This window comes from Alnus glutinosa, chromosome 5 (genome assembly GCF_958979055.1).
Source record: "Alnus glutinosa chromosome 5, dhAlnGlut1.1, whole genome shotgun sequence".
Taxonomy (NCBI): Eukaryota; Viridiplantae; Streptophyta; class Magnoliopsida; order Fagales; family Betulaceae; genus Alnus; species Alnus glutinosa.
In genome coordinates, this window is record NC_084890.1 from 27,382,782 (window position 1) to 27,406,657 (window position 23,876).

The window sequence follows — 23,876 nt, forward strand, 5'->3', positions numbered from 1 at the left end:
TTTAGAGAAAAAGTTATTATTCCTGATCAGAACAAATCCGGTTAGAAGCTTTGAAATATAATGGGAAACTTTTACGAAAACTTCTCCATGCATACTGAATATGGAGCAGTGGCAGCAACTGCAGCAGCCATCATCATCTTTGGAGGCATTTATGTTGCATGGGATTATGCAAGTCGTGCTCTAAAAAGAAAACATGTTCTGTCGAGGTCCATGTCCATTGGGGTTCTCCATGGTGGCAAACTGTCGTTGCAGAGAATGATTAATTATCATCAAGCCCGAGCAGATCCACAAATAGCAGATAGACCTGAGAATGATTTGAATTCATTACTTAACGCCACGCATCCTGATTTATGGAAGCTGCGGGTTTGCCGTCTCTCTACTTCCATATTGCTTACTTTTCTGTCTAATTTCTACTGAAAGTCAATATTTTAGTTTCTTTTTTTTTTTCAGTTTAAATACAAGCGATTGCGGTTAGCGGCTATTTCTTCTAACCGCAAACGCCTTAAGCAGTTATTCAATTTTCGTAACCGCAACCACTCCACCTTAGACGGTTAACTGTTATATATTGAAACTCATAACGTTTTTTGGAAATGGTCTTTTTGGGCCAATTTTAGTGTTTCAAACCTTCCTTAAGCCTTTTTTTAAGGCATATTCTAGATGGTTTTGGGCATTTTTTAAATAATTAGATGAATTCAAAATGTAACAAAGCTCAATATTATTATTATTTTAATGAATAAAGATCAATTTCATTAAACTCAAAATGAAAACCCTCTATCAAACGCACTAAAACAACGTCACTAAAACAACGTCGTTTTGAATATTATTATTATTATCACATATTAGGAAAGACTGTTAACGGTTATTAACCAACTTTGCCTACCTTTAAAACCGTTAACCACTTCGCCATAGGCAGTTAGCCATTTTTTCTAACTGCCTAATTAGGTAGTTAATAATCACCCGTTTGTACACCCCTATCATATATGAGGCACCAAAATTAAGTGACTTATTACTCAAATCAACCACTTGGGTTGGGTGGCTAATTATATTTGTCTCTAACAATTGACAAGATTACATTATTCAAAAAGCTATATATTTTCTCTTAGAAAATTGTGAATTTTGCTTGAGGTATAAGATTTTAATTATGAGCTTTGTTGTGTGTTTTTGCATATATGAAGAGTGCTGTAGCAAAGCTGGAAATGAGTGGAAAAGAAAAGGAGGCAGTGAGAACACTAGAAAAAGCATTGGAAAAGGCCCGTAAGGATCAGAAAGCACATGAAGCCTACGAGATTGAAATGTTACTTGTGGAAATGCTTATCTACAAGGTGTTGATCAAACTTCAGACTCTGATATTTTTTGTTGCTTTTTTTTTCTTTTCCTTTTTTGTGTCACAACTCTTTGGACAGAGGTTTTGCATGTACTGATCGATCAGTCTAACACAAATTAAGAAGCTTTGCTTTGATCTTCAGGGAGATTTCGGGAAGGCTTCTGAATGCAAATGCTTGGAGCATGTACAGATTTCAGATGCACGGCGTCCACTATACAAGGTACATATATCCTTCTCCATGGCCGCCAACCAAACAAAAAATAAATTCTAAAACAACCTTAAGTTTATGATAAATCTGTTACTGATCATACATGTATGTATATATATAATAATAATAATATAAATTTTTGGACACCCTTCCGGTCCCATTGCAAGCCGGTTTGCAAGGTCACCGTATGTTTGTATCAAAATCTAAAGCATATATAATGACTTTAAAAATAAATAAATAAATAAATCTATAACATAATTTTTAATCATGTTTGAAAGCTTAAGAATGCATCAATTAATGAGTAATTTGTCCACCCTACCTTTTGTTTTATGTCTTTTGTTTCTCTTCTCATCAGAAAATATATATATATATATATATATATATATATATATATATATATATTATTAACAAACAACTCAAACACAAAACACTCTTAAAAACAGAAAAATAATATTCACCTTTATATCACATCATAACACTTTTTTCAAACAAAAAAATCCACCACAACATATTAACAAAGGAAAAGTACGCATAACTCTCTCAAACCACCACTTCATTGTCAATGTATTCCTCAAACTACTAATTGTGTCAATTTCTCCCCATAAACTACCAAAAATTTTCAATGTGCCCCTAATGACAAAAATACCCTTCATAAAATTATTAAAAATAAATAAAATAAAAACTAAAAAAAATTATTAAAAAAATATAAAATAACAAAAATTTATTCCAAAAAAATATTAAAAAAATTAAAAACTCTATTTTTTATCGTTTGTTTATTTTATTTTTAAAAAATAATTTCCAGTTATTTTTTCGTTTGATTTTTTAAAAAAAAATAATTTAATAAAAAACTGGTTTTTATTTTCGTTTTTTTTTTAAAAAAAAAATGTTTTTATAATTTTCAATTATTTTTTCGTTTATTTAAAAAAAAAAATCGTTCTTTTTTCGTTTTTTAATTTTTTTTTTCCTTTTTTATTTAATTTAGTTATTTTTTTTCAATAGGTTTTTTTTTAATTTTTTAGTTTTAGTTTTTTTTTTTTTTTTTTTGAATTTATAAGGACATTGTCTTATTCAAAAAAAAAAAATTAGGGTCATTTTTATCTTTTTGTTGGTCTTAGGAAGGACATTGACATTTTTTGATAGTTTGAGAGGGTACATTGACACAATTGGTAGTTTAGAGGGTACATTGACAATTGAGTGGTATAGTTTGAAGAGTATATGTGTATTTTTCCCTATTAACATACATAGCATGTGGCTTAATTAACTTATTAGAAAACCATTAACAAACAATTCATGACACAAAATACTTTTCAAAATACAAAACCTTTTTATAAAAAATTTCACACCTTATTATAGGAATATTTTGAGATAACATGTGCTTACTTTTTCAGTAAAGGGATTAACTTATTATTAAAAATAAATAAAATAAAATAAAATTAGAGAGATGTGGCCCCATGGCTACCTCTAATGGAGGAGAGAGGTGGTAAAATTGTTTATGCATGCAAGCAATTTTGGACGGAATGAGTGAAATGAAAACTGTGAAAAACTTAAAAAAAAAAATTAAAAAATTAAAAAAATTAAAAAAATTAAAAAAATTAAAAATTAAAAATTAAAAATTGGATTTAAAAACCAGGGAAGTAAATTCAAAACTCAAACATTTCCTGCCCTTCCCTAATCGGCAGAAAGACAACCTCAAAATCTGATTCCAATAGTGTGGGTTAACCAAGGCTACATTCAATTTCAGAACAATTCAAGTGTATTCATAGTTGATTGCTCTCAGAATTAAGATTACCTTCACCATAATAAGTAACAAAAATTAAAAAAAAAAAAAACGTCACAGGCTATTCTTCACATATTGTCGGAGCACCCAGAGGACGAAGCCTCAAAATATTGGAAGGATTTTGAGGCAATTCGAATTCACTTTCTATGGCAACCTAGTGTGCAAGAAGACGAAGTACTGGACGTCGTCGTTTCGAATTTTGAAGAGTTTAAGGAGGTCGTCAATTTGCTCAAAAATGATATTCAAGAAGCTGGGGAGGCGAAGAAAAGAAAGAAAACACAAAAGTAATAGACATGTTAATTAGAAATAAGATTTGGAGTTCCTTACCTACTATTGAAGCACAACTCTCCAAGACAAAAAAGGAGTCCATCTCATCTCCAACACTAACGAAGATACAGAAGATTAATGTTATTTTGAATATTGCTGCATATCAACATTATTTGAATTTGTATTTGCATTTTCAAAGAGTCCTATATATCTTAGCAACACTTATCTTGTAAAGCTTATTTACAATCCTACCAAAATGTAAATAAATAAATAAACATTTCAATCATGATGAAAGGTGGTACTTAGCATTACTCTATTTATATAGCATACATGATATATTGAAATCAAGTAGTGAAAATATATTTCCGTCACAAACGTGTCTCAACTTTCTTTACCTACTATCGGTTCATGTTCCAAGTATATGCCCCAGAAAATACTCAAGCTTCCAAAAAGGAAGAGAATAAATTAATAGGATCAAAATAGTTTAGGCTCTTTTTGTTTCGACGTAAAATATATTTTCAGTTGACCAAGAAGACCTTCTTTAATTTCCGTAAAATGGTTTTTCTTTATAAAAATTGTAAACCATTTTTCGAGTTTGAGCTTCTTCTCATACACACTCTCTCCAGCAGTTCTTTCTCCGCCCCTACCGAAGTTCGCCAAAATCCATCAACCGCCACTGGAGGTTGCCAAAATCTGCCATCAGAATTTGTCAGCCATCGTTGATTTTTAATACGAACCAAATGCCAAAAGATATTTTCAACTAAAATTATTTTCCTGAGAAATCATTTCGCTCAAAATATAATTTAGGCATACCTAATATTATGCCTTTAATTACTTTAAAAAATAAAACGTGTACCTTTTATTTCAAATGAACAATGACAAGCAAAAGTCAAAACTAAAGAATTAACAACTTCTAACACATAACTTGCATATAATTTAAGCCAATGTAAATGGCCATTGATCAATTGTTAGATGAAATACACAAGCATCAATAATTTTACAGAATTTACAAAGGAAGATTTTGCACAAATAATTTGTCATACAAGGGCAGGTTTTGTACATTTTACAGAATTTACAAAGGAAATAGAACTTGCAGAAAATATGTGCTACTTTATATTGTGTTTGATGGTAGTTTTCAAGTCAATACAGATTTAAGTGTTACTTGTACATTTTACAAACTATACAAAGAATAAGCTGCTTTTAAGTTTAATGGCAGTTTTCAAGTTATGTCTACTATTTGAACCTGATAAATTATGCTCTGGTCTTGACACAAGGTGTATAAAGTAACGTGACACAATGGTAATTCTAAATTGAAATTTAAATAAGATAAGCAAAGAACTTCAATTTCAAAAAGAATTATTGTTTGGGATTTCGGGTATAATTTTTGGAATTGCTATCCCATCAAGGAGAGTGCCTCTAGGAAGTGACTAAAAAAGCATTGGAGGAAGAATTTTTTTTATTTTTATTTTTTTTAAGTGACAGTAAAATGTGATTAATGTGATATAAAGTTGAAAGAATTTATATAGAAAAATTAAAAAATTAAAATTAAAAATAAAATAAAATAAAAATTAAAAATGTTTTGAAGTTGATATTTTTTTAAAAGAAGTGAAAATAAGATATGGGTAGGAGAGTAGATTGCCAAAACGAGCATATATTATCAGTAGTATTCAAACCAAAATTCTAAGTACATCACAGGACATCCACCAGTGTCAAATCCAACCAAATCAAATTAATAGATGCTTAAATCTGGTTTCTATCAAACAAATTGCATTAACTCCCCCAACGGTCCTGGACACCTCCACCACCTTCCTTGACCTTTGGTAACAGGTAAGCTGTCCATCAGAGGACATCCACCAGTGTCAAATCCAACCAAATCAAATTAATAGAAACTTAAATCTGGTTTCTATCAATCAAAGGGTCTGTTTGGAATCAAATCCGCACTTTTTTCCTTCCACCCCGATACATTCAGCTTTTAGTTAAAAAAAAGTTAACTTGTCCATCGGCCATAATGGGCAAATCAACCTTCAAAAAGCTTCACTCATGCATTTTACCCAATATACTCCTTCACCTAATCATCATTTCCACGGTTGTATACAGAGGTAAAATGAAGAAGAAAAAAGAGCATGTGTAAAACATGTTTTTTTTTACCCATTCTATCCGTCAAAGAAAAAAAATTATACAGTATAAACAATTGTGTACAGGGGTAAAACAGGAAAAAAAAAACAAAAACAAAAAGCCTGTCCTATCTTGATAAAGTGGGCTGATTTTTTTAAGCATCTACCAAAGACCTGTCAAAGTGCCAGTGAAAATATGGGCGGAAGTGAAAAGGGGAAGAGAATATCAAACAGGACCAAATTACATCAACTCCCCAACGGTCTTGGACACCTCTACCACCTTCCATGACGTTTGGTAGCAGGTAAGCTTAAAGCCTTATGAGCCATTCAATAATAGTACAGAAATGCTACGTACTCTTCCACTCCCAGCACACTCTGCCCCCACCAGTATATTTTGGATGAACCATTATTGAATTATGGACTCATTGATGATTTTCATTGACACATCAAAGAATGTGCACTTAAAAGTATGACTGAGTGCGTGGCATCTCTCAGTAATAGTAATTACTCAAGATCTTTGTAGTCTTAAGTTGCAATGAGCCTAACAATTCTGTTCAGATGCAAGCTCAACTCTTATTGGACGACTGAGAATGGTAAGTACTAATTCCTGGTAGAGACAAACAGCTTCCAAATGAAATGCACATGCAACGTTCAAAACACAGAAAAAAAAAAAAAAAAAAAAAAAAAAAAAAGAGTTAGTCTGTAAAATTTTAGCACAGTTATCAACTTCCCAGTCTTAACAGAGAAACCTCCAAAAAAAAAAAAAAACAACAGCCGCTAGAAAGAAGAACTCTAAAGTCCTACCAAGTCCTCAATTGGAGATATCTTGAAATAAAAATGATATTCCTCAATCAAAGAGACTGAAGCCCATATCCTGCAAAAAGTAGAAAGAAAAAAAAAATAGCATCAGAAAAAATGAGATTAAATTACACAGCCTTTTTACAAAAGAAAAAAGTTTGCCCCGTTATGTGAAATAGTTCGATATACAGAGAGAACAGGAGAAGTTCTCCATTTTCACTAGTCTAATCGGCCCAACCCTAATAACCTACATCCCCATGATATTCATCCATGGCGCAAGAACAAGAGAGAAAAAGAAGAGAGGAGAGGAGAAGAGAAGGGAAGGGGGATGAGGGGATGGACTCATTTCCAAACTTAAGATATCAACAACTGAATTTGGTATTGCAGCAACACATACTTTATAGAGCATTTGATGGAAACGAGGTTCTTGGAGTTAAGGAGGGCCAGAAGAAATTAGATCAGAAAGTCAATTATAGAAGGTTTAAGTTCACAAACTTCAAGTTATGACATAAAAGAGCAGAATGCTTACATCATCTGATTCCTCTTTCTCTTCCACCTTTTCCTCTTTCTTTGACTCGGCTGCAGCAGGAGCACCACCACCACCACCACTGCCACCTGTTGCGGCAACTGCAACAGCACCACCACCACCACCAGAAGGTACAGATGCTAATTTCTCTCTTCCAGATGCAATAAGCTCAGTTATATCTTTACCCTTGACTTCACACAAGAGCAGCTCAATCTTATCATCATCAACTTCAGCTCCAACTGCAGATTAAAGTAACAATTTTTCAATAATAATCATAATTAATGCCTAAAACCTTTTTTTGTTTTCATTTATAGAAAATGTTATTCATAATCATAGGATGATAACAAAAACCATAAAACGAGATTACTTCTTAATCTAAAATGGACCAGGTAAATAAAAGCACCAAAAATTGTTCATTCACAATTAGAACTAAATTTGCTACTCAAATAACCAATGCTGGAATATGCAGTAACCAATCTCTAAAATAAGATCAAGAAAGGCATGGGAAATTTATTCCGATATTAAGTTTAGTAAATTAACCTTTAACAACAGAGAACATACTAACCAACTATTACATATCATATTATACTCTTGAAATCAGTAAAGCGTCCCTCAAAAAATCGATTGAAAATCCTCTACTTTTTGCCCAAAACTCCTAATCCCAAGCACCATTCAGGTGACACCAAATACCCAGAACTTTCTCCAAAATATGCTCTGAGATGCTCCTGTTTGACCCTTTAAACAACAAGTCATATAAGTTATACAGTCAACTTGACTGCAAGATTGATTGACTCAACCAACGAAAGGTTTAACCATAACAATCATATTTGAACATTTCATTCACTCAGTATCTCATAATGTCAGCTTTAAAATGCATATCGTCTATCCATCTCCACTATTACAACATATTAACTGTCAACTGTTCATCTAAGTTACGAGTTCAGATCAACTCTGGAGCTGACATTAGACTACAGACAGCATACACCAAGTAGGAAAAAACCAAAATCTACCAGAAACCAAACACAATGCATTTCTTCTCTAAGAACAAAAACCAAACTCTGTTGTAATAAGAGTCACAAATCCCCTGTTCAGTTATCAAGCAAACCGAGGAAAACAATGACGCTAACAACCCATACAACTTTTAGCCCACTAATTCTTTAAACATTTTTGGCCCCTAGTTATCATATTTTAGGCCAAGTAGGAAAACCTTGCAAGATTCAATAATTTTGGAAGCAACCAAAGCAATAAATTGAACCCATTTGAAGGGAAAAATAAAAACTAAAAAAACAAAACAATTCTCTTCTGTCAGTAATGTAACAATTGCTATGAAAAATGAACCCATTTGAAGGAAGACAAAAATAATTTACAAGACATTCTTTTTCTCAGTGGTAAATCTAGGGCAACCCTCTTAACCCATTTGAAGCAAAAAATGAGAAAAATCAAGCAACCAAGAGAGCGTACCGGATCCAAGAATATTCTTCAAATCTTCAGCTGAAGGGCTAGTGTTCCCTCCCAACACAGCCAGCAAATATGCGGCTATCACCTTCATTTTTCCTTCTTCCTGCAAAACCAACCAATCTAAATTAGGTTTCATCAATACCCTAAAAGAGAGATAGAGAACACACAGAGGGAGAGAGTACCTTGAGGGCTGCTGAGACTGAGAGGTTGGAATTCAGGGCAACGGAGCAGCAGGGGCGGCTTTTAGAACAACATTCAATAGAGCTAGGGTTAGGGTTTGGCTCCTTGTTCAGCTTTTAGTTTTCCAGGATTTCATTTTACCTTCGGAAAGGGAATTGCCTTTTATATTGTATGTTTGTTATTAATTTCTCTATTTAATTGGTGATTGTACGGTGTCATTTTTTGAAATTCTTTTGTACTTAATTTTTGTTCTCGGGTTGGTTTGGAATTGTGATTTCGTAAACTAACAAGTATAATTTTAAATTAAATCGTAAAAAATAAATCGTTTGGAAATTACGCCTTTAAAAAATTACAATTTGAAAACGCAAAAAACTGATTTTTCAAATCGCAGTCAAGTTGATGCTTTTTCAAAAATTCCGCACAAGAATTTCAAAGAATTGTTTGGAGTCAAACATGTCCAGACATGCAGCAGAGCCCATTCGGACAAATGTTTCAAAGAGTGCATTTTTTTGGGCATATCTGAACAGCGCGTTGGCGTGTTCGAACATACAAGATATTAAGTTACGGAACCCTAGAGACTTTCGAATAAGTCAGGACGGCATAGGAATAGGCCTGGACGACGTTCGGACATAGTCGTTGGAATATTCCGATTTTCTATTTAAAAACTTGTTACGAGACTCAATTGGTATGGGAAAATTGTGGAAACAATGAGAGGTTTTTTTTAGGTTTTCTATAAAAAAGTTTGAGAGTTGAATAATTTAATCGACGTACGTTTATGGATGGTATAACCGTAAAAGTCTGTAGTATTATTTTTTTGCCATCATAGTGAAATCTACTACAACTTTTGTGTTCTTTTGTAATTACCTATTTATCTTTCTTTCACTCTCTTTCTTTTTTTGCATCCCTAGGGTCTTGAGAAATATGATATATTTCCTAACAATGTTCCCTAATAGAATTCCAGAATAAGAAGGCAGTGGTATTATTATGTACAGTAAAAAACTAATGTAATTTATCTGATCTATTCTTATCAATAGTGTCTTGTAGATTATTTAAGGAACTTACCGATGAATAATATTACCAACAATTCATTGTTTCAACTCGAGTTATTTTAAGAGGTTTAAAGTTTCTTGAATTATCGTACAATTATTTAAATATTATTCTTTAATTATCAACGTAAGCTCAAAAAAACTAATCATGTAGCGGCCTTGCCCGTTCAAAGGCCACTTACTCGTTCGCAGTTCCAGTCACGTAACAACGTCCGCACTTCTACTCTTTTAGTTAGAGGTGAAAACTCGGTTACAGTTGCCTGTTATTGACTAAAACCAGTAACCATAACAGGAGTAGCCGGTTAGCCAAAATCTCCAATTGGCTCTGATAGCCGGTTAACTGGTACTTGGTATCCAATTATCAAAATCGGTAATTAAAATTTTAAAAAAATAAATAAATAAAAAATGGTAGCAAAGGGAAGTTTGACTTCGAAAACTTGTTGAGGAGTTTGTTTAATTAATTAATTAGCAGAATATTGATCGTATACATAAATATCAGAATAGAATTAGCTGTTTAATTTAGACCATTAACGTAAGTACTTGGGCATGCAACCGTAATAGAATTAGCTTATGACTCAATGGGTGTTACGTTATAACCTGTATCATATATGTAAGTAACCTCATTTTCTTCCAAAATGGCAAAATGGGTGGGTTAATTTTGATCATATTTGTGATAAATTTTCAATTTTTTTACTAGATTTAATGAGATCAAGAGTCTCAGAAGGTTTTTCCGAGCATGAATAGTTAATTTGTACCCCAGTTTTGCCACTATGCCTACTCTTTTCTCCATTCTAGGTACGTACCTAATGAAAAATTCTGTAATGCTATATTGCAAAAGCTTAATTACAATGAGAGACTAGTAGGCCTTATATACACGGTCTTTGACAAGTTCAAAAACTATTAACAAGGAAACAATTCTTTCACAATTTGTTACAATGATCGAGAGCACTGATTTGCTTTGCATAATTGGTGCTGGATCTTTCCTTTCTATGCATTGATTCTTCCCTTCTCCAGAGGATTTGATCTTGAGTGACATGCTGACTGCCTTGGAAGTTACTCTTGGCTTGGAGATCACGTTTGATACCTCAGAGAAATAAGGCTGTATGTAGCGGCTGATATGGTTGATTTCCTTTCCATCTTGAGTTGTTAGACCAGATCGCAAATTATGTCTAGCTAGAATCTTGTGGATATGCTGCAGAATGGTGTGCTGTTGATATGGGGTGATTAGACGTTTCTGATATAGGAAGATTTGCTGCATAATATGCATGCAGCATGATATGCGGCCGGTGATATGGAAGGGTAGCTAGGCTGTTGATATGGGAAGGTTTGCTAGGCTAGGAAGGTTGGCTGCTGATGTGGAAGGATTGGTTGCATATGTGCGGTCTGCTGATGTGTTAAGAGGTTGCATGTGTGCTGTCATGAGGAGGGACCCTAGGAGGGATTGTGATACATGCACAACTAGTACACAATTCCAGTGTGAGTCCCTCTCAATATGTCTTAGAGTTGTACACTAGTTGTATTTTTAACATTTCACCTAAGAGATATGTTAACACGTAAGATATTGAAATGAAAAGGTTTAAAGTCAGGACCACCTTAGGCCTTGGGGCCTAGCCCCCCAAGGCCCAAGGTGTTCCCAAAAAAATAATTCCTTAAATTTTATTTTATTTTAGTTTTCACCCCTCTAAATTTTTTTTTTCAATTTGGCCTCTTAATCTATGAAAGCTGGCTCCAGCCGCTCCACCCTGGACATGACTATTTGCTTTAGTTAAAGTATGATTTACTGACACGAAGTCAACACGTAAACTATGATTTCACATCTTTCAAAGGATTTTTAAACATCAATCAACAATGCTCTATAATGTTTCACAAAGGTACAATGTTTAGGGTTGGCAATTTTTGACACGACCTGCGAACCCGACACGAACACGACACGAAAATTTAGGGTTTAGGTTTGACATTATCGGGTTTAGACACGATTACACGATTAGCTCCTTTTTTTTTTTTTTTTTTTTGAAGTCAAGTCCAAAAGGACCGAAATGGCGAAACCCTACCCGAATCACGCATCACCCATTTCTTGTTTTCTTTTCGCTTCACGCCATCACCCAGTTGGGCCAGTTCATCGTCTTCAATCTTCATGAAGTTCACAGTTCACACCGCAACCCTCCTAAACGGCCGAGACGCCTCTCAGAGACTCGAATCCTCCACGAGGTCCAGGGGCCCAAGCTCTCAGAGCCGCAAAAGCCAAGTTCTCAAAGCCGAGCTCCACCACGCAACCCTCCAAAACGGCGACGTCTCCATCGGCTCTGTCTGGGCTTTCCCTTCGATCTCCACCGGCGTCGTCCCCACCGGCTCTTTCCCTTCAATCTCCACCGGCGTCGTCCCCACCGAATCTTTCAAGGTCCAAGCTAGTCGAACCTCCTAAAGGCTGAAGTGCTCGGTTCTAGTCGTCAGATCCGGAGGCCTAGGCTTGCCAGCCCTGCTCGGCTGCTCTACCTCGTCGACGTCGTGTCCTGTGGGCTGTGGGGTGGGCACTGGGCTCGTCGACGTCGTGTCCTGTGGGTTGTGGGGTGGGCAGTGGGCACGCGTTACCGGGTTCAACGGATTCGTGTCGTGTAACCCGGTTCACAACCGGGTCGTGTTCGGGTTATAATGTTTGACCCGATTAATAATCGGGTCGGGTTCGTGTCTGACCCGATTGTGTAATCGGGTCAGCCAGGTCGACATGAACCCGACCCGCCGACCCAAATTGCCAAGCCTATCAATGTCCATGCTGGAAATTTCCCTAGTTCCAGGCTCAATAATATTAGAAAGATTCTTTGGACTTTGCCCCACTTACTCAATTAAAATTTCTTATTTTAATTTTTTAAATAAATATATATATATATACTTGGTTAGCGATTATAATCGGTTTCAATATTTTTTTAAAAGCGGTAACATCTTTGATAAAGCCAGTTATCGGTTATTTTCAACCAGATACCAAAGCAATTTGTCAGTTTGTCGATTATCGATTGGTACCCAATTACCGATTACCGGCTTGTTATAACCGGCTGGCTTTACATCCTTGCTTTCAATCAAAGATCATATGTTTCTCTTTGTTCTACCTTTTCACCTCTTCAAATCCCTCCGTTCAACCCAATCCTAAGCAGATCCTATTTTACTATTGTTTAAGTTTTGTTTGGGTTTGTACGTAGGGGCGGGCAAATTATCCGCCTACCGAACCGAACTGCTATCGACTGCCTACCGATTCTACTAATTAATTTCAGTTCGGTAGTCAGTATAAAATTTTATTCTGAAAGTCGGTTCGGTGAATCGAACCGCCTTTTATTCCAATCGATTAACCGAACCGACATAAAACGAAACGACATCGTTTTAGTAAGAGCGAAACGTTTGATTTTTATTTTTATTTTTTCATTCAAAAAAATGAAAACGACGTCGTTTCATTACCCATGTTAACCAATTCAATCAACTTAACCGACTTAATTAACTTAACCGATCGCCTATTAACCGACTTAACCAAAATAAACTTTCCGACTGCATTCCAATAAAAGTCGGTTAACTGACTGAATTAACTGACTTAACCGCCTACCGAACCGATACCCACCCCTATCTATACGACTGTTGGAGTTATTTTACTACAGTGGAGTGCTTTTGGTCCTTGTGGAGACATCACTACCAATTTGATAATAATGGGTAGTGGGGTTAAACTAAGATCAATCGCAGGATCGTTTAGCCCCACACTTCCTTTACTAACTATATAAGATTTTTATCACAAAAAATAAATAAATAATTAGGTAAGATCTTGCAATGTGAGCCAAATCAGTAGAGGTGCTTCTTTTATAAACAAAAGGCAAGATAGAAGAACAAATTTCTAATTTATGCTCCGTTTGTTTTAGTATAAAATTTTTTTGACATTTTTCGGAATTTGATGGGGGCGAAAAATAATAGTCAATGGAATCATTTTCAATTTGATTGTAAAATCTTCTTTAATTTTTGGAAAACGATTTACGATTTTGAAAACCGTAAATTGTTTTTTGGATTTAAACTCTTCATTTTTACACGCACATTTGTGAAAATCTGCCACCATCGAGCACTTGAGTTTATTGGTAACCCGACTCTACCGCCAAAGATCCCCGAATTTTAGTATCAGATTGCCGAAATTCAGTAATATCGGCTAGATTTTGGCGAACTAAATACCGGCCATTACAGCCGAAATCCAGCTAGTACAGCCGGATTCCGACAGTTTTTTCCTGGATTCCGGCCAATGCCAAATTCCAGGGGATCAAATTCCATCTAGTTTGGTCACCTGGTCAGAACTTGACTAGTACGGCTGTTTTTTTTTTGGGATTCTAGCCAAACGCCGGAATCCAACGACATTGCGGGATTCTAATGGATCAGATTCCGGCCAGTACAGCCGAATTCCAGCCGTTTTTCCTAGATTTTGTTTTACGTTGTTGGTATTTTTTCATACGAGTCAAACGCCGAAAAATATTTTCAAGAAAATCATTTTTTCTGAAAATGATTTTGTCAGAAATATTTTTCAACGAAAAACATTTTACGTCGAAACAAACAGAGTATCAGTTAAAAAAATAACTAGGGGATTTTCGTTTATCAAGAAGAAATATCTTACTTAGCAAATACAATATCACCAATAACCACAGAAAAATCTTTCATTCAAACATGATTTGAAGACTGGGAAATTAGTCGCATACGTTAACCTAAATGCCACTTCGTTTGCATTCATTTTTACATGTTCAATAAATCATGACCGAAAATTGTTCAGAACAATTTTTGCATCATTCACCAACTGCCCATATTTGTTCAAACAGCTCCCTCTCTCCGTAATGCATGAACAGTTTTCAATGCATCTTCTTCCATCATAGCTGTTGTTGTGGTTTTTGGCAGTTTTTTTTTGTTTTTTATGTACATTCTTTATCTTTTCACAGTCTACCTTTGTAATAAACTATAAGTTACTTGGACATTTTAGGTGGCGTGTAAGCTAGACCAGATTCTCTTATTGTAGTTGTGTTGTGCTTGAGTGTTAAAGAGAGAACTCAATTATATGTTCATGTAATTTTAGTCTTGTTGCTTAGGTAGCTGCTTTAAGCTAGGCTGTTTCCTAGCTTAGTGGTTAGAGATTCTGTACCTCTAGTCACTACCTTGGGCCTACGGGCATGGGTTGTAGCTTTCGGGATGGTGGTTTGCCTTCGGGCTGTTGTAATTGCCTTCGGGCTCTTATTATTGAAGTTCATGTTCCCGTTCAAAAAAATATATATTTTGAAATCTCAAATCACTGCTAAATTTCACCACCTTCGAAGCCACCACCGCCTATGTACATAACAATGTAAAATATAGGACTTTATGTCACACATTGAAGCTAACACTTCTCCACTGAGATCTTTCTTTTTATTTTTGTCAACAGCAACATTACAATTTACAGAGGCGTGATTCACAGGGGGGGCGGAAACCGTCCTCCACCCGCTCCTTTTTTATAAAAAAATTATTTTTTAATTAAAAATGCTGGTTGGGGTACGGAAAAACGTCCCCTACAAATCATTTCCACAATTTATCTCGAACTTTCCTACTGGTGGTCTTACTCTTCTAGTGGACTTGGGCCATCCATTTCCTTATAACACAACAACTCCCTCATTTCACTACAAGCAGCATAACTCATCTAAAAGTTTTTTTTTTTTTTTTAATCAAAATCGTTCCATTAACATTTTGGAAGTCCCACTCAAGGTGTTATGATAGTGAAGTCAAACAATATTATATTAATCAATTATTTTTATCCCTATCATTTAATATGTGACTTGACATTTTAACCAAGCATATCACTTAGCTAGGCATAAAATTCTTTTAAGAATAGTAAATAAGATGCTTGAGGCTAAAGAAAAGTACGATAAAGTAAATTTGATAATTTTTTAATTTTTTAATTTATTTATTTATTTAATTTTTTTTTTTATGTAAGCGTGCCACTTGGATCTCATTTGGCATTATTGAATGAGTAATAATACGGCTAATGCTTAGAAGGAGCATTCTTTTCGAAATTTATCTCGAAAAAGTGATTCTCCATAACACACTTGTAAATATTATAATTACAAGTGTGCCATAAAGAAGCACTTTTTTCAGATGAATTCCGGAAAGAGTGCTTCTCCGTAGCACTGCTCGTAATGATACATACTTTTACTTTTTTACACTTATTTTTATACTTTCTTAAGTAGCTTTTAAAACTATTACTAGATTAAAAAATCCAATAAAAATTTATCTCAAATTCAATGGTAGTTTTAAAATTAATTTAAGAAAGTGTGGAAATTGATGTGAAAAAGTATGAATGTGTGTTGCATTACTCTTAATGAATTGAGATCGGATAGATATTGCATTGGGAGCGACACATTTTATTCTAGGTGGTTGGCCATTGGAGGGCTGAATCATCGGCCAAATGAATGTGGTTTGGCTCCCGTAAATTGGCAATTGAAGGTGGTTGAATTGTCCATGCATTTTAGTTAGAAATATATATGATGCGTTTACAACTTTTATACAACTCGTGTACAACTTGAGCAAATTTTTTTAAAATCAGCAAATGGATATGTAGAACTCACACGTAGAAAAATATATATAATTGTTAGTTTAAAAAAATAAAAAATTGTTAGAGTTGTACAAGAATTGCATAAAAGTTGTAAACGTATCATATCGATCTCTTCTAGTTAAGGAATGATACGGCTGCGATAATTATCTAATCTACCCATTTTTTTGTAATTTGTTGTCAGAATCTGAACCGTCCATTTAAAATAAACGGCCAAATAAAATGTATTGCACCATGCCTCAATACAATACGGCATTGTTAGCTAAAGAAGTAAGAGAAATAAGGCCAAGGAATCAAGAGAAATTTTGGTCATTTTGCGAAGAAAGTTAAGGTCTTCAATTTCAAAGAATTCTGACCTAATTTACCAAGAATTAAAGCTGCATGCATATATCGTTGAGAGGAAACTGTTTTAGGAATCCTGTTAACATGTTCAAAGGAAGTTTTGTGGCATGCAAGTTCAAAAGCTGTGGAGTCTCGTATAGTCATATATATATATATATTGATTCATAACGAAATTCAATCTTAATTTGTCACATCCAAGACGTAAGCAATCTTCCCAGGCCGTATAAATTGTCTTTCCCTTTTCTAACTAATGTTTGTTATTAATTTCTCCAATTATTTGGAGATTATTCAACATATATAAACTCGTGCTATATATATTTACTTTTGCACTTAATTTGCGTCTGTAACATATCACCAATGAAGGTATTTTCGTGAATTTCATATTTTTTTTTTTAACAGATAACATGAGTTATCATATATTACTGAAGAACGCCCGAAGGCAATTACAGAGAATAGAGGTACAAGACCTCATACACTCTAAACCAGAAAAATTTGACTTAAAACAGCTACATAAACAACACACAAACATTATATGAACAACGTTTGAGCCACTCTTTACGTTTAAGCACAATCTAAACAAAGGAAAAGATGACTAATCTAGCTATTATGCCAACAAATAGTCCAGTAACAATTGAGCATTACAAAAGCAAATTATGAACAGAAAAACAAACAAAAAACCCAAACAGAAACCAAATGAAATCGGGGTCGGGAAAAAGCTGTCATCAGCACCAGCACGTGTAAAATTAGATGTATATGGATATTTACCCGATCTCAAAAATGATATATATCACTGGCTTAAGTGGAAAAATTAATAAAAAAAAGAAATAGAATGTACAAAAATAGGATTATAATCGAGCCAAGTCGCGTTAAGACGTACTTCAGTATTATGTCAAGTGCGAAACGAGTTCAAATACATCAACGTCACCGAATTATATTATATGTTCATGTTGTAAATACCTTCACTTTATACCTTTTTATAAAATCTATCATAATTATTAGTTCTTCGATTTTTATTTATAAACTTATAAAGATTAATTTCCCCAACCCTATATTTGACAATATTTTTTTATTATTATTATTATCATAAAATAGACTATTTATATGACATTTTATGACTGCGCGCGAATGCGCCCTTCTCATTTTTTATTTTTTTTTAAATACTTAAAATATGTTCTTATTACTAAGTTAAAAATCATATCATGAAAAATAATAAGAATGAAGCCATACAAATTTATACAAGCTTATAAATGGAACTTATATGAGATGGGTTGATTTAATAAATGAGTCTATGTTTTAGTTCAAACTCTATCCATTTAATAAATAAACTATATTCAAGTCTGGTTTATATAAATTGATTTACAACCATGAGTACTCATAATGAATGTCGACGATCATGTTTTCTTCTTCTTTGTTTAGTTACTTTTTTGGAGTGCTTAGGAGTTTATAATCATTATGCTATTAAAGCACTACAACTTAATTCCAATTTTCAACTCTGATTATGGGACAGAAGAACAAACGAAAGGCATTTCTTCATATTGAAGCCAACCCTCAAAATAGATATGAAAACCCATTACCCATTGGAACATCAATCATTTTGAAGGGGTGCGTGTCCCTTTCCCATTAACCCAATTCAATTTAAATAAGGGTGCGCGAGTGAGCGGTTATTAATCGCTTAATAATTGTTAATTGTTAAAAATCGCTAACCACTAAACGTAGAATCGCATAACTACTTTTGTAAGTGGTTGATAAAATCGTTAATCGCTTAAGGCTGAGCAGTTTGTGATTTTAGGATAGATAGATGCGGCTAATAATCTCTAACTACCTAAACTTATATATATATATATAGCTTTGTTACATTTTAAAGCCTTCTCAATAACCGCTAATCTGCACTTAATTTAAAACCGTTAAACGCCTAAGACGGAGCGGTTGCAGTTACGAAAATTTGATAACCACCTAAAACGGTTATGGTTGGTAATTAGAGACAATAACCGCAACCGTTTGTATACCTCTATATATAAATAATAATATTTAATAGACTGTTATACTATTGTCATACAATTTAATAATGTGACAGTGAAAATCTGCATTTAAATTAACACTTGTTAAAAAAAAATAATTAATTAATTTTCACTGTCATATTATCTCATCTCAATTGTATAACAGTTATTTAAGAATTTATTAAATAGTATTACTCGTTAATATAATATTCATATTCATCATATTACGTTAACACACATGGTATTTATTCTTTTTTTATGGTATATAATTCCTTATCGTGAACCTGCCACTTGGGATCATCAATTAAAAGTGAAAAATAAAATAAAATAAAATAATGAAAGTACAAAACTAGGCGTGGAAACTCATGGGATTGCACTTTATGGGGAAGGCAACGTCGACACCTCTGCTCTTCCAATCAAAGCTCCTCTGTTTCTCTCTGTTCTACCTCTTCACCTCTCTCTTTCTCGCTCTCTACACCACTCTCTCCCAATCGCAATGCCTCTTCAGATCCTCTCCCTTCGACCCAATCCATACCCCTCTCTTCTCCTACCCTCCCGCCTATGGGGAGCACAAGTACGCCATACCAACCCACCGTTCCACTTGCTCTTCCCCTGTCTTCTTCTCAGGTACGTACCCTTCATTTCTTTCTGCCCGTAATCCTTGAATTGCTGCTTTCGTCGATCTTAATTATCGTATTTGGATAATGGGTTTTCGTTTTTGTGCTTAGATTATTGGACGGTACTGAAGGAGATCCAAGATTTGTGTAAGAATTCTTTGTTGGCTTCGCCGGTTTTGACGTATATGCAGGGCCAGGCTGATAGTTTTGGTGGAAACTTCAGTACCCAGAAAAGATTTTCTTATTTTGACAATGAGAACAGTAGCGTAGAAGTTCCTTGTGGATTCTTGAAGAAATTTCCAATTAGAAATTACGGTTAGTTTTGTACCAGAATTCTCTGGAATTAAGGTTTTTTTTTTATCGTCTCTTTTCGTGTCAGCTGAATCTGTTTGGGTTGTGCTCAATTCATGGAACTGAAGCAGCATTAGGGAATTCATAAAACATTTACGTATTTTAACTTTTTAATTGGCAAATTTTAGAACTTCGATTTTTATATATAAAGAAAAAGGGTAGATTTATCTGGTAAATTTTCAGTATGTTTGAATTGTGCTATTTTGTTGTACTTTTGTGAAATTCAGATCAAGCTGCAATGGAAAACTGTAAAGGAGTGGTCGTAGTCTCGGCAATCTTCAATGACCATGACAAAATCCGGCAGCCAAGAGGCCTTGGATCCAAAACACTAGATAATGTATGTTTCTTCATGTTTGTGGATGATATTACCCTCAAAGGACTTGATTATCACAAAATAATCTCAAGAAAATCTGGCGAATATAAGATAGGCGCATGGAGAATCGTTAGAGTTTCGAGCAAGGACTTGTATGGGAATCCAGCCATGAATGGTGTGATTCCTAAATATTTAGTTCATAGACTTTTCCCGAACTCGAAATTCAGCATTTGGATAGATGCGAAGCTGCAGCTAATGGTTGATCCGCTGTTGTTGATTCATACACTTGTTGTATCTGAGAAAGCGGATATTGCCATTTCAAAACACCCATACTATGTTCATACTATGGAAGAAGCAATGGCAACAGCAAGGTGGAAGAAATGGTGGGATGTCGATTCCTTGAAGACCCAAATGGAGACATATTGTGAGAATGGGTTGCAGCCATGGAGTTCCAAGAAGCTACCCTATAGCTCAGGTATTGTAATACTATTTAGTAAATTGTTATATAACTGAAATAACGTAAAAATAAAAATCAAAATTTGAATCAAGTCCTATAAAAAATACCATTTACGAGCTGATTTTCACTACAACCTCATCTCAATTTTATGGTTATCTTATTCCAATCTACTAAATAATGTTCTTTTATGATATTAATACATTTCTTGTTTTGATCCTTTCCTTATTTGAGGTCACTGTCAATCAAAATTGGAAACAGTTCAAAATTTCTAGAAATCCTGAAAGTACCCTTTGCTGGAAATGAAATGGTACGTACTGTTGAAACATAAGAATTATGTCAGTCCAGTGCAATTTTATCCCCGCTGAAGTAGTTGGTTTTTTGTGTACACGCACATTTTTATGTCATAAATGCATACAAAAGTTACATATCATAAGTCGTAAAGCGATTCAACAAAGAGTATAGGAGTAGAAATCTATGGTATAGGGCTTTGACGGGTCCAAAATATCAAAAATCATATTTTAATTTGTAAGCGTTTTAAAAAAGCTTGGGATTGCGTAGTGAGACCCCTAGGATGGTCCTAGGTCCGGATCTTTTTGTCAGGTTAAAAGCTTCCTTAGATGATGATTGATCAGAAGCAGTTACGTACCTATGATGTTTTCCCTGGTGGAGGCTCAAACGAGGTAGGTCAGAGGTGCCAACTTCACCGGTCGTCATGTTTTTAGAAGCCAACAACGACTGCCTAGGTTTGGGTGAAGGTTCTTGATCAACCCATCTTTTGTGATTATCTGAAGAGTTTCTTTTTCTATTCAATTATCTGCAGAATTTAGTTGTGATCCAGGTATGCATATTTTGGTAGCTTCTTTGTATAAATTATTAGTATTTGGAGAGTTGACTCCAATCTGAGAATTCACTCGTCGAGGAGCTACTTCAGCAGCCTAGTGCCTTGCCAAAGATACAAGAGTAACAAAAATACAACCATTAGTATGAGAGCTTTTTCCTAGTAACGTCAGGGGTAAGAACTTTGCAAAAGTAGAACATATAGGATTTAGACATCTTTTCAAAAGAATCTTACGAAGTTAAAGTTTTTGTTTTATGTTCAGAAAACAAAATACAGTAATGCTTTTAAAAAAAACATAAATAACTTTCATCTTTACGTTACATCGAAACAAAAATAAATCGTGGTCTTTTAGTGTGGTCCAGAAACTACTGATGTTGGATTGAATTCATGGCACATGGTTTTCAAAGCAATGATGTGTGAGCTACCATGCACACGTATACATATATACAAGTTGTATTTTGTTTGCTGGCTTTGGTTCTTAATTATTCTTGTCTATTCTACTGCATGTGGTAGGTCCAATGTTCATCTAAACTAAAGTTTCTCATGCTCTATAAACCCATTGAAAAACCAATATGAGGAGGATTTGATCTATTTTGGCTTTTTCTCAGATGTACCAGACAGTGCTCTGATCTTAAGGAAGCATGAACTGGGCAACAACCTCTTCTCCTGCCTATTGTTCAATGAAATGGAAGCTTTTAACCCAAGAGATCAGTTGGCTTTTGCATATGTAAGAGACCACATGAGACCAAAGCTCAAGATTAACATGTTTGAGGTTGAAGTATTTGAGCAGGTTGCCGTCGAGTACAGGCACAACCTTAAAAAAAGAACTGGGGCCACTAGCAGCGGAGAACACAAGACCAAAAGAACCAAAAGAGCCAGGGCAGATTTGTTGTATGTTAATGGCAGCTGTTGCAGCAGGTGCCAGAAGTACCTTTTGGATATGTGGGGTGAATCCCAATAAATGATTTTGCCTCTAAACTATGAAATTAACCCAAAAAAAAAAAAAAAAAAAGTTGAAAAAAGGGCTAAAGAATCCAAACCAACCACTTTTCACAGAGAAAGCCTGACAGACAATAACAGGTTGGCAGGGGATGTTTCTTTTTCTTTTTGTTTCTTTTGTCCATTCTCTTTTCTTGTAGGCGTTGACAGGTCATACAGGCAAAGTATTTACTATTTAGATTATTATACAAAGTGGGTTATCATATAGGTTGCCTTTGCTCCTTCCAACTGAGACATGAATCCTTTTGGTGGCTACCATACATGGTTTTATACTGACATGTTCTGGTAGAACATTCTTTAGCTTTTAAACGAATTTGGGTCTCCAATAATTTGTTGTTTTCTAGCAGTAAATCATAAGAGAATCCTTATAAATGCTACGTGTCGACGCATATAGGCGAGCAGCCTGAGATTTATTCGGGTAAATAGGCCTTGTAAAAGTCTTTCATAATTTGCCGACCAAATTACAAACAATCAAAAAGGCAATATATAATATGAGAAAGCTATGACAATATGCACAGAGGACTCGGTTCACGTTGACTGCTTATGAGCCAAACTAAATCTGGATGGCAGCCCAACAATAACCTCAAGAAACAGCCAAGAAGCACAGGTATCCTGAGATTTAGGAGTAGGAAAAAGAGAGATGGCTCACGGATCATGGGGTTCACGTTTCAAGTTTAGAGAAATGCTAATTAAGTAATATAATATGAGAAAGCACACATTTTCCTACTAATATAATTCACTTGTATAAGACAGCACTATACTTGAGGAACCTTTAATCTGTAATAATAATCATTGAAAAAGATTAATCATCACATTTTTTGGGTATATATATTAAAAATTAATTTTGGGTATTTCCACGACCAATCAAATGACTTAGAAAAAAAATAATAATAACATTAATTTGGTGAAGTCATAACAGTTGTCCATGTACCATTGGAAAGCCCTATGTCTCTAGTTTCCAATGCATCCAACAGAATGCAATTTGGAGTGCTTTAGAAAATAAAAAAATAAATAAATAAATAAAATAAATAAAATTATGGCAGTTTTAATATTCTCTTGCTTTTTAATTATGTATTTTGGTTTTCCCATGTATCTTTTATTTTTCTAAGTATCTTTCATAGTTATATCCTTCTTTTTTTTTTTTTTTCGAGAGGTTCATAGTTATATCTTAAGTATTAATACTCTTGTAGGTTGTATCTAGTGAAGAGTCATTGTCTTCTTGATTAGAATGTCCTTTTCAATCCAAATGAATGAATAAATTGACATTGTTTTTAGAAAAGTTGAATTGATATGCTTTTGCATAAGAAGTTGAACTATTGAACCAGTTGAAGCAATGAGAATATATACCTCCTACCCCCAACATAAACCGATGAAAACGACAAACTAGAACAAATTCTTTCAACACTCAAATCAACTTTTAAAGGCATATATAAACTTTCCATCAATATTATATGATGTAACAGAAAGAAAAAGAGCTTAATTTTAGGGGAAAATGCAAAACAGTACATATGGTTTATCTGATTTGTAATTAGTTTCATGTGGTATTAAATGAACTCAGAGATCCCGAGTTATGCTAAAAAAATAATTTATTCCGTACAGTCAAATTCTATCAACGGAATTAACAAGTTTCGATAACGTGACACATTCAAGTCAATAAAATTATGACACGTGTTTTATTTAAGTC

General features: G+C 34.3%; 3 protein-coding genes across 3 annotated transcripts; 2 read left to right on the forward strand and 1 right to left on the reverse strand.

The window, feature by feature from the left end:
- The first annotated feature begins 7 nt into the window (after nucleotides 1-7).
- Nucleotides 8-3,851, forward strand: LOC133869689 (uncharacterized). Its single transcript, XM_062306757.1, has 4 exons — nucleotides 8-363; nucleotides 1,176-1,322; nucleotides 1,467-1,544; nucleotides 3,370-3,851. The coding sequence occupies exons 1-4, from the start codon at nucleotides 61-63 to the stop codon at nucleotides 3,595-3,597; spliced, it is 756 nt and encodes a 251-aa protein (XP_062162741.1). The 5' UTR covers nucleotides 8-60; the 3' UTR covers nucleotides 3,598-3,851.
- Nucleotides 3,852-6,385: 2,534 nt separating this feature from the next.
- Nucleotides 6,386-8,802, reverse strand: LOC133868567 (large ribosomal subunit protein P2y-like). The gene is made up of 4 exons (XM_062305496.1): nucleotides 8,655-8,802; nucleotides 8,476-8,575; nucleotides 7,018-7,253; nucleotides 6,386-6,564 (listed from the first exon to the last, which is right to left on the reverse strand). Exons 2-4 carry the CDS (start codon nucleotides 8,561-8,563, stop codon nucleotides 6,538-6,540), a joined length of 351 nt encoding a protein of 116 aa, XP_062161480.1. The 5' UTR covers nucleotides 8,564-8,575; nucleotides 8,655-8,802; the 3' UTR covers nucleotides 6,386-6,537.
- A 10,180-nt stretch (nucleotides 8,803-18,982) lies between these two features.
- LOC133869192 (alkaline ceramidase TOD1) lies at nucleotides 18,983-22,505 on the forward strand. The gene is made up of 4 exons (XM_062306150.1): nucleotides 18,983-19,244; nucleotides 19,346-19,549; nucleotides 19,813-20,373; nucleotides 21,802-22,505. Exons 1-4 carry the CDS (start codon nucleotides 18,983-18,985, stop codon nucleotides 22,152-22,154), a joined length of 1,380 nt encoding a protein of 459 aa, XP_062162134.1. The 3' UTR covers nucleotides 22,155-22,505.
- Nucleotides 22,506-23,876: the final 1,371 nt, after the last annotated feature.